Source organism: Phalaenopsis equestris, unplaced genomic scaffold (assembly GCF_001263595.1).
Source record: "Phalaenopsis equestris unplaced genomic scaffold, ASM126359v1 Scaffold000002, whole genome shotgun sequence".
Lineage (NCBI taxonomy): Eukaryota > Viridiplantae > Streptophyta > Magnoliopsida > Asparagales > Orchidaceae > Phalaenopsis > Phalaenopsis equestris.
This window is the reverse complement of record NW_018164444.1, coordinates 56935095-56947149: the sequence shown is the minus strand read 5'-3', so window position 1 is coordinate 56947149 and position 12055 is coordinate 56935095. Positions and strand designations below refer to the sequence as shown.

The following is a 12055-nucleotide window of genomic DNA, read 5'->3' as shown; positions in this document are numbered from 1 at the left end:
AGAGATCCTAAGAGCTTGAGTTTGGTTTGAGTTCTAATTAAATTCTTATAAAAAAATATGGGATGTGGCTTGAGCAAATATGGGATGTGGCTTGAGCTCAATTCAATTCATTTATACTCATAACATAGAAGATCAATAACTTGACTTAAGGATTTGTCATAGCTGAAGACTATTAAAATATAAATTTCAATTTAGAATCTCAAAAAATCAGCGAAGCTATGTTACAATAATGAAATGAAGGGCAAACTAAGTGACAACAAAGATAGAAAGTGTACACATAAAAAATTGATAGGTCAATCAGATCTATCAACGCATGAAATCAATCCATGGGCCAATCGCAAACCACCAAGTCATTCCATGGATCAATTCAGATTAGACCTAATCAAGTGTTTATTTGCAGCCAACTCACTGCCATCTTAGCACAATCTGGGGAGGTGACTTCGACAACTCATTAGCTCACCCAAGGTTCAGACCAGCTTGCAACTTAGTGGAACAGTACATAAACTTGTCGACAGAAATATCAAGAGTTTACCCAATTAATAGCTCGGATCCTATATACTATGCAGCACAAGCCAATCCAACACCAACTTTCGACAAATTCACTTGAAGATAGGATGATAAGCTCGCCCAACAAATGATTCGGTCTCATACACAGCTAATTCGGCCTCAATGAGTTTGGCACCCTATTGACTTGTTGACTTATCCTATCTATCAATGTTCAAGGATATTATATGATCTTTTAAGCCACAAGAGATATTATTGCTCAACATGCACCACAAGCTAAACCTCAATACCGGACATCATCATGTACATTTGTTATAATATTATTTTCATTCATATAATCATTATACTCCATTGTATATAAATTGAAGTCATGTATAAATATATAAAAACGTGATGAGTGATATAACAAGAGGGGACAATACGAGCCTAGCCTCATTCTTTAACCCCCATTGTTCACTCTCACTTTCTCTACCTCAATCCTGAGTGCTCTTATCTCGGTGGTATGTTAGTCGAAAAAATTTGTATCCAATAGAAAGATTTGGTATTAGCTGAAAAACTGTGCCAAAAGGAACCTTATTAGAAAGATGAAGAAAAAAAATCAATCTTTCCAAATACCGCCATTAACATTAAATGAAAGAATCCAATCAAAGAGCACTCCAATTAGCCATTATTAGAAAGATCCAAAATAATAATTAAACAAACAACTTCAAAAGCGATGGTATCCAAAAACAAAGATGTTCATCACTCACAGCCTCTGCCGTATCTAGAATGTTGATTCCCCGATCAAATGCATAGCTTAGCAACTCATGAGCTTCCTTCTCTGTGTTCTGCTGCCCATATGTCATCTAAAAAAAGTGAAAGGAGTAATGCTTAATCACGTTTTCAACCAAAGAACAGACATCACACTCTCCAACATAATGCCGGCCTAAAAATATTAAACTCCGAAGACTTTCCGAAGCTCAGATTTTTATCATTCAAGCAGCATTTTCTTAAGAAAATAAGGAATAATGCAATAAGAATAGGAAGTAATATACGGTTCCCATTGTTATTTCGCTGATTTCGAGCTCAGAATCGCCGAGCTTCCGAAACTGCAAAGGGCTACCCTCTTGCGACGCTCTAATGGGAGACGTAAGTGGCCGCCGCCGAGAACGGCCGCCATGAGCTGTTGTACGCCGGCAATGCCCAACGATAGAAATCGAGAAGTCGTGGTGAGTGACGGCGCTTGGAGGGCAAGGCCCGGCCAGCATTTTTTCCGTTTGCCTTGATGCGGTGGTGGCGATTCCTTTTTGCACCCAGTCTTATCTGCTTCAAAACGTGCCCGTTTGGCTTCCATTGAAGTATGATTGAGGCTGGATTTAAGTCGGCATATTTTAGAAGTAGTTTAGAAAGAGTTTATTTTTCTGGGGCGTTTAGTCGAGTGAATTAGTGATATAATATATATTTTTTAATAGAAATTTGATAAAAAAAATTTATAAATGCAATGTAAAATTTTAATGTATTTGAATTTTATATGGTAAGAGTTGAATTTAGAATTTGGTTGAATTTGAATACGAAAGTCACTATCGCCCGCCTTTGCACACCACCCCCCACCCCCCCCAGGCCACCCGAAGTTGACATCCGCAAGTTTATAATGAAACTAACCGTCTCGTTATGATGAATCCATTATGTAATAATTTGCTCAATCCAAGTCCAATTAAGTCATAATCAAGCTATTAAAGTATGCTTGTAGACTTCGATTGTAATTGAATAGTCAATTGAACTCCTAGTTTGACATTCTTATAGTTAAATTGTGTGTCTTGACCAAAAAAATCCAGCAAGCCTAAGCTCGCTAACTTTTGAGATTACAAAGGCCCCATATGATTAAGGAGAATCGGTATGGATCAGTATGTGGCATCTGATCATATGGTTATGGGTGATATTCGTCAAATAACCAAACTACCCATTTCTAGAGGCTATAAATATACCCATCTCTTCACTTAAAAGAGGGAGGAGAAGAAGTTACATTTCAGTGTTGTTTTGGACTAAAGACATGATCATAACTTTCAACCTCTATAGTCATCAACCATTGTCGACCACCACCTATCTTCGTTGTCGACAATAGCCGGCCGTCCACTACTCAAAATCATTCACAAACTCTAATTGCTAATGAATTATACAAAATATGGAGTAACAAAATATCTCAAAAATGAAGCAAAAAAGTATCCCAAATATAGGGTAACATAGCATCCCAAATAAGTTGTAACGAAATTTCCTGAATACTGGGCAACAATATATCCTACATACAGTGTAATGAGATCCAAATACAAGAATATAAATAAGATCATATTGAAGATATGATAAATCTCAATGATAATTACTTATGACCGTCGTATTTATAATGTAATGACTTTCTTCAGACTCCCAAAATTTTATCCTTACTTTGCATATCAATAGGTGATGTCTCTTGTATAAAATAGTAACCTTTTAAAAGAGTTGCAGTTACCAACTGGTGTGGTACCAACCATGTACTATGTGACTAAATATAGTCTATGCTGCTAACAACTAATACAGCTACCGGCCACAACCTATGTGACTGAATACGACCTATGTAGTTAACTGCTACTGCAACTACTGACTATGACATGTATAGCTAATTTTTTTACTGAGGTTACCAACTATAACCTATATGACTAATAATAATCTATGTAACTAATTGCTACTACAACTATCAAATACGACCTATATGGCTAACTACACCTTATGTAGCTAACTCTAATTGTGTCTACCAACTACGACCTATGTAGCTAATTGCTATTACAGTTATTAACTATGATCTATGCGATTAACTACGACATATATAACTAACTGCTATTGTAGCTACCAACACTACAGAAATTGTGGTGATTAGTGTCAGATAATTTAAACGCTAATCATTGATAAATTTGATGCAAATCGCTATTAGCCTCGAATTTGCATCCAAAAAACATTGTTGTTAAAACAAGCATCAATAAAAGAAGTGGCATCAACATTGCGTCGAACTTTTTTTTTGCGTCGGATTTAATGTCTGTAATCTCTGTCGTTATAAATTATCATCGGATACCTGATCGACACAACAATTGCTTCAGTTTTAGCGTTTGTGTTTACCAAAGTCTAGTGCAAATTTGCTAGCATTGGAATTGCATCTCCAAAAATCGATCAAGTACTTGCAGGCATGAGTCTAATTTTTTGGCATTATTCTAAGGCAAACAAAAAAATAAAGATTAGATTTTTACATACCTGCACATGATAAATTTGAGCATCGTAATAACTTACTTTTCCATCATCACAACCGAAAAAAAAAATTTCATAAACAAGTATGAACAATTATATAAAATTTAATTAAACAAGTATAATTCTAAACATTCAAAGTTCACAACTACATAGAATTAATGTCCCCATAATTAGAAATGAAAAAAAAAAAGAAAAAATATTAGCCTCTATGGCAGGGAAACATCATCAACACAAAATGAAAATCTTAATCCTGCTCCTCATCCTCTTCCTCGTTAACAACACTCATATGTTGCTTGCCCTGGAGATCAAACTCTTTATCAAGCATACTAGACCATCTGCTTGCCATCACACATCTCACAGAGTTATTCATTCATGGCGCTTACTCGCCTGACGAAGAGATCATGCTGAGACTGTAATGAGCTAGGGCCACCACAATAAAATGAGAGCGCTTAGCATCAAATGCAATGCCCTCTATGCATAAGGCGTACAACCTCCCCTTTTTCTTCCTCGCCTTCTGCATCCATAGCTCAAAAATTGGACTAATCAGCGGTAGACTGGCTACCACTACTACTAGTGAATGGCGAGATCTGGCTCACCAGCTCTCTCTGCCTCTTTCGGAGCTACTCATACCCCTCCTACATAATTTAAATCAATGATTAATTTTCATTTTAAATATTAATAGCCACAAAACGTAGAAAATTAATTTTCTTACTTACATTGACACGAAGAGAGTAGTCGGAGACCCACTGTTGCGGACCCGACCACCGATGTGTCGGGACATGCAATTCTATAGTGGATGGCTCTCCGTCAAGCTACTTGGCATATGTACTTCAAATAAAGACAAGTATCACATAAATAGTTCTACGTGATACTTTTCTTTCACACACGAGACTTGATGTATTCCTTCGCCTCAACCTTCCAACTTGAATTCAACTAATAATTAAGATTCACAACCATATTATCATCATATTAAGCAAAGTTATCGAAAACATTCAGTCCTAACAAGAGCATCAAATGGTCAACGTTTAATGCATGTGACCAAACCAGTTAAGACAACTTTCTTTAATAATATCTCCCATTTCTTGTGCAACACCAACCCTTTTCACGGATACATTCATTTAACACTTTGTCCCTAAACCTAAACTCACTCATCCACCTTAGCATTATATCATCCACCCAAATTGAAAGTCATGCATCCACCTGAACTTAGTTTTTCAGATGAAAATCACAATATTCCTATGCATTACATGGCTAACATCTAAACCTTATTTTTAACATAAAAAGCACACAATTCTTATGCATTACATAGCTAAAACCTAAACCTTACATTTCACAAAAAACCACACAATTTATATGCATTACGTAGCTCACATAAAATTTTTTTTCCAAATAAAAATTACCCAATTCCAATGCATTACATATCTAACACCTACACTTCACCTTCAACATAAACAAAAAATATATTTCCTTTGCAGTACAAATATGACACCAAAATTTAATTTTTTTTTACATGGGCATAGAAAAAAAATCTAAAAATCGCAAGAATCAATAACTCAACGGAGAAAGTAAATATATATAGGTAGAGGAGGATTTCAAGCCTGCGCTGCGAAATCATCTGTGGGAGTTGGCTGGAGACACTGGAACCACACATTAGAGAGGGAGGAGCGTCGGGTGTCAACTTGTTGTGAAATGACTGGAGAGGAAAATTTAAGTAAATGAGGTGTTCGACTCAGTGGAGAAGATATTAGGGCATTAGCTCGACTTAGAGTCAAAATTTTCTGATGTTAATAAGTTTACTTATTATTGTCGAAATTTTTCGATGCTAGTTGACGCAACCTTGCCCAAACCTCCGAACATAAAAGTTTTTAGACAACAAAACTGCGCTCGATGAAAAAAGATGCAAATCTAACGCTATTTTTGCATCAACACAACATCTGAAACTAATTTAATGCTAAATACAGTTTTCCTATAGTGCAACTATGGTCTATGTGATGAACTATGACCTATATAACAAATTTCTACTGTAGCTACCTACTACAACATTTGTGACTTACTACAACCTATGTAGCTAACTTCTATTGCAACTACAAACTATAGCCTGTGTGACTAACTGCAACTTATATAGCTAATTGTTATTATATTACCAACAATGAACTATGTGATTGATTGATACTACAACTGTCAACTTTATCTTATGTGATTAACTATGACTTATGTTACTAGTTATTACTACAACTTCCCACTACGGCCTTTGGGGCTAACCGACACTCTTACAGCTACCAAATACAGTCTATGCAATCATTTACTGCCACAACTTTCCACCATGACCTCTATGGCTAATTGACGCTTTTGCAGATGCTAACTATGACATATGTGGGTAGTCATTACTATAACTTCTCGTTACGGCCTTTATAGCTAATCGACACTCTTGCATCCACTAACTGTAGCCAATGTGGTCAATTACTGCTATAGCTTCCAAAGAATACTTTTGTGGTCGATTGATGCTTTTACAACCAACGTCTATGACCTCTGTGTTTAATTGTTATTATTGTAGCTACCGACTATAGCCATTATGACCAACAACTGTCTTAATAGCAACCAACTATAATCTTTGTGATTAATTATTACTATTATAGCTAAAAGGTAAATTTTTTGTAGTCGAATTATGATTATCATAAATAAATTGTTATTATACATCTATGATTATCAATATTGTAATTCCATCTTCTTCAATGCAAGAGAGACTGGTGAACACATTTAATTACAATCATATAATGAATTACTTTGACTAAGATAGGCCCTAAGTTTTTTTTCTTTTTCAAGAGTTTTTCCACGTAAAAATCTTGTCGTCTCCTCTTGCAACTTTTTTATTATTTGTGAGTGTGCAGGATCTTCGTGCATACAAAGATGTTAAATTAACACTCTACCACTACAAATTCTTTGGCATGCAGCAAGTCCAGTCTATGCCATCTCATTCTAAGAAGAGAACTTAAAAGATATGTATGCTAAGTATAAAAATGAGGATTTAAGAAAAAACTAGAAATCAAATGGAAATGGAGAAAAAGAGAATCTCTTATCATGTTGAATCAAGAGTAGAAATAAAGTTTTCTTGATCTCTTTGTTGTTATTTATCACTAGAGCAATTTCTCATACAGAGCTTATTTTCTAATCATTCCAATATCTTTTTTTTTTCATCCAAAATCAGGGAAGGTAGCTTTCTTTTCCACTACATTTCATTGAAACTTGTTTTGTTTTTTCTCACCATTTGTGAGGGCTTGGGATTTGTTTGGTGAACTGCAGCATTAAATGAACTTAGCTTGGCAACCATGCTATGTTTTTTTACCAAGTCTAATTTCTCAGTTTTATAAACATAATTTTCTTCCAAGCCCTGAATAAAAAGCCTTTGATGCACGCCTGCCAGTATACCACCAGAACAATGCTTAGAGTTCAACTATAAAGCTTTTTTAGAAGCTGCAATTAGGTAGAATTCAAGATTAAATTCGTTAATTACATTTTTGTAGAGCACAACTAAAGTATAATTGCGCTTAGGCACCAATGCCGGCCTAGCAAAGGTAAAAATATTACATCAGGATTCTTAACTTAGAGCTACGTTCGCAGTTCACTGATATGCAGCCACGTGACTTCAAATACACGCGAGCGGTTTTTTGTGATCGGGCCCGGTAACACAGGAGAATATTCCTCCTGTGTTATTCCGCTTTATTCAGATGTTACTGTAGTCGAATTTATGTTTTATTATAATACCGAAAATATTCCCATAACACAATAACACATGAATACCACCACAATAACACCTGAATAATGCAAGATAACACGGGAGGGATATTCTCCTACGCTAAAATGTTTATTTTTTTTATTTTTCCGTTATCTCCACATGTCCGCATATAAGTAGACTCCGAACGTAGCTCTACATTAGGACTCCTAATATAATATTTTTTCCCTAAGGAAGTCCCTCAATTCATCAATCCGTTTGTGAGAAAACAATCCAAAACAATTTAATAATAATAACAGTCAAAAATTCAATTTTTAAAACATATTATTGCCATTTTCTCTTCTACAAAACACAGATGCCATTATATTAATTAGCATTATCCTAATAATAAGATACGCAACGAATGCCCATAATCGACAGGTTGCCAGATTGTCGTTGATGTATTCGCCGCTGACAAACGCGTCTGACCACCAACTCTTGGCCCCCGTTCGGCTCAAAAAAATGAAGTTTTTCCACATTATTTATTTATTGTTGCTTTCTACCCAGCTATTTTGTCAGCTAATACGTTCTAAAACTAATCTAAGTAAAGTAGTAGTTAGATGAAGTTGATAGTTTACTGAACGGATATGCAAGAAGTTGCATTGCATTAATGTTTCAGTCCACAAAAAAAAAAAAAAAAAAAAATAGGAAATTTTACGTCAGCACACACTTGTTATTTACTTGCATATCTCATGTAGCATTTCATTGCTTTAATCCTATCATGAAAATGTATATTTCAGTTTTAAAAAGTGATGGCAATATGTGATATTAAAGATTTGAGAATTATGCATGTACATATGAAAGACTAGGTGTTAGATATGTAAATATATAAAAATTATGTTCTATATATATATATATAAAGTTGTGCTGCAAGCCGTGGTCTGTTGGTTAGCGGGTTTCACTATAAGCCCCCTCAAGTTACGGGTTCGATCCCGATAAGTTTTTGAATATTTAGGCACATGACACGGGTTCTCATCATGGGGTCTAGCGTAATGCCGATTTACTTTATAAAAAAAAACACATGCCCCCAAAAAAGTTATTATTCATCAATAAAAAAATATAAATTTTCATTAGAGTGGGTAAAATTTAAGAAGATTTGGAAGGAAGTCAGGAAAACAGGCTGGCAAAGCATCCGGAGTACGCAGACGCACCCGGAACTGCGCCGAGCGCGCTCGCCTCGCTCACATATAATTTCTTCATGTTACCTCGCTGATGGCTCAGCAGCCGAACCAAACTGCGCTTCGCGTCTGTCCTGAACTCACAACCCTTTCCGCCCCCGAGCCCATCGACGAGGTGCAGATACGCTTCAAGGTCATGACAGCAACCCGGATCCGCATTCGGTTTCAGAAACGGGGAAACCCGACTGTCCACTCTCAGTTCCCTCCCCACATGCTCGTACCCTTCCCACCACCCGCCAAATTCCCCCGGAATCTTCGTCACCAAATCATGTTTGTTCACCACACGCAGAACTTTAACACCTCTCCGCTCGACGCTCTCCGCGAACGCTCGGTTGCCGACTCTCGGGCCCCCGAATGAGAAAACGGCGACCGGCGGCGATTTGGACATGTTGGAGCAAGTGGTGATCAGGTCGTTGGCGACGAGCAACGCAAGCGCGGCGCCGAGGCTGTGTCCGGTTACAGTAATGCTTAGCTCTTCGTAGCGATAGAGCTCGGCTAGCCTTTGTATTTCTTCGGATACTGCGGCGGATAAACTAGGGACGCGCACGCCGGGGCTGTGGTACAGATTACGAAACCCACACTCGACTTTCAGGTTAGGGGAGGCGAGAGGAACGAGATTTGCACGGAGGTTCTCCGCCCATTCGAGGAAGGTGGAGGTGCCGCGGAGGGCGATGAGGATGTCACGACGGCCCATGCGGCGGATCTCTCGTTCGTTGTCGCAAACGGCGACGAAACCGATCCAGCTGGAGCCGTGGGAGGGCCAGGATGGGGGGAGATTGAAGGATGCGGTGGCGAAGAGGTGGCGTGTGAGGCGGTATGAAGGGTCTGGGAAGAGGACGGTGCGGGCGTCATGGGTGGCGGCGCCGGTGGGAGGATGGAGGAAGGCTTCATAAGCGGAGTGAATGAAGTCGCCGTAGCGGAGGAGTTCGCGACGGAGATCGGAGTCGAGGGGGTCGAGAAGACCGGACCAGTCGGAGGAGCCGTGGAGCTCGCGCCATCGGGTTGGGATGGGGCGATGAGGGGAGGGGTGGTGGGAGGAGTCTGAGAGGAGGTGGCGGAGGTGGGCGAGGCTGCGTGGGGAGGCGGGTTCTTCAGGTGAGGGTTGGGGGAAGGGGAGGGAGGGGAGGAGGAGGTTGGTTGGTATGGACTTGAGACGGGAGATGTAGCGGGAAGAGAGATCGGACGGGAATAGGGTTTGGGGGGGAGGGAGAAGGGTGGTGGCGGCGGCAACGTGCATGAGGGAGTCGCCACTGTTGCGGCTCAGGGATAGGAGGTGGAATGTGGACGTGAATGGGAACCGGCGGGGACTGTTCGAAATGCCTATATATATATATATATAGGCTGCATTAATTATTAATTGATTAGCGTTTAGTATGAGATTTATTTATACAATTGTAAGAATATATTCTTAAAAGTTTAATTGGATATGAACATATTTTAGCAAATAGATGTTATCAGGATACGAGATATTTGTCATAATCCGAGTTAATTTTTTTTTAAAAGAAACGATAATATTAAATTTTATACACTTTATTACAATTTTTCAAATTTTAAATTTTGTCATGATGCGTCATCAATAATTTTTTTTAATAAAAAATGAATCTTGATGTAATTTTGATGAAGGACCTTTAAAATTCAAATTTATAACTATCGCGCTCCGCAGATTTTAGTGAGTTTATAATCGAATGATCATCTGGACAAAGTAAACATTGGTTTAATCTGAATTCAATCAGACCCAGATAAAGCATTAAAGCGGATGTCTAAGCTTTGGACCATCAATTCAATTGGCAAAATGAAATCTAAATTTAACATATTTGTAGTTTAAACGAACGTCTCGACAAAAGAAAGCCAACAAGCCTAAAATCACCCAATTCTGAGATAATTAAAGCAATCAAATTATTAAAAAAAAATCTAAGATCAAGGGTGATGAATATATATTGTTCGATTAGGTGATCAGAGAAGCTATGTGCCAAAAAAAATAAAAAAACTTATACGCTAGAGACTATAAGTAAACCCTATCTTTGCTGGAGGAGGATTATAAGAAGAGAATTTTCATAGCTCAATTTGAACAAAGGACCTAATGATAAATTTTGACCTCCGTATCTATCAACCAATAGTTAGTTTAATACAATTGTTTTATTTTAATTTTGTATATGATTGTACATTAATTAGTTTCGTTACTATATTTTGATTATATAGTTATGATTGCAGGTGTATAGATTGTAGTGTTCAAGAAAGACATTAAATTTATTTTCCTGATAGTACAGGTTTTCGAAGGCTTGCTGACGGTTTCACGACCTCATCATTCTATGTCGATGATTTTCCGACAGCCTATAGAACAAACAACGTATAAACAAATGTTGCACTTTTAGCTGCAAACAAAATCATCGGTAAATTCCCACAATTAACAGATGTTTGCCCGATACTTTACAAACAGAAGCACGACATTTTTCTTACGGAAGTATAACACTTTTCCTACAAACATAAGTGTCGGTTATGTAACTGGCGTTCAAACTACGGTTAAACACGACATGTTTTTGGATCTCTAGGGACAATATGGTAAGTTAGATACCCGTCAGCTAATGTAAACTGTCATTAATTTTATTACCGATAAGCATTTTTGCTACGCAGTTTAGAGTCCGTTTGGGGCTGTTTATTTGGTGCGACGGCATTTTGAAAATGCAGCTGACCTGTTTGAGTAAACTACATTTTGGCAGTTTATGCGTTTTCAAAATGTTGAAAACAACGTTTTCACAACGCACCTATCTAGGTGCGGTGTAGGTGCGGTGGCAACTTTCTGACAAAAGTCTGACTTTTCAAAAAAATATAAAAATTTGTAATTGTCACCCCACCTAGCTTATCTATAGATTATTTTTAATCAGCTTATCAACAAATTGTTCAATAAGCTGCAACTACCTCCAAACAAACCCTTAGAGATCCCTAAACCATCGACAAATATATTCCCTATGATTTTTACATTATTACCGAAGATATTTGACTATTGGTAATAAGTTAAATTCTTGTAGTGCGATCACCATCTATAAACAATCGCCAACCATCATCGGTCGTCACCACCTACTGCTGTCAAACTCTGCTTGCAAATGTCTTATTCCAAATATGGTTGTGATGTATAACACTCTCACTGAAGCCTCGACGAATACTTACAGCCTCCGTTGTCACCTAACACTGTCAACCACCCCCTATCGGCCAATGTTGGCCACCGTCGGCCATCACCCACTGTCATTATTAACCTTTGACAGTTGACGACCCATACTTTCAAACGTTGTATCCCAAATATGATTGTAATGTACAACACAGCTACTGAAATCCCAACAATAACTTCTACCTTCCGTTG

The 12055-nt window shown here is 37.8% G+C and overlaps 2 protein-coding genes across 2 annotated transcripts in view; both read right to left on the bottom strand.

The window, feature by feature from the left end:
* The window catches only part of LOC110018100 (protein tas), a 57590-nt gene extending 55733 nt beyond the window's left edge, over positions 1–1857 (bottom strand). The window contains exons 1-2 of the mRNA XM_020715340.1: positions 1539–1857; positions 1254–1349 (exon numbers count right to left, since the gene is read on the bottom strand). Coding sequence (XP_020570999.1) covers positions 1254–1349; positions 1539–1751 — 309 coding nt within the window. The 5' untranslated portion in view covers positions 1752–1857. The remainder of the gene's footprint in view (positions 1–1253; positions 1350–1538) is intronic.
* Positions 1858–8629: 6772 nt separating this feature from the next.
* On the bottom strand, positions 8630–9937 carry LOC110019141 (phospholipase A1-Ibeta2, chloroplastic-like). The gene has a single exon (XM_020716721.1). The coding sequence runs from the start codon at positions 9935–9937 to the stop codon at positions 8630–8632; it is 1308 nt and encodes a 435-aa protein (XP_020572380.1).
* Positions 9938–12055: the final 2118 nt, after the last annotated feature.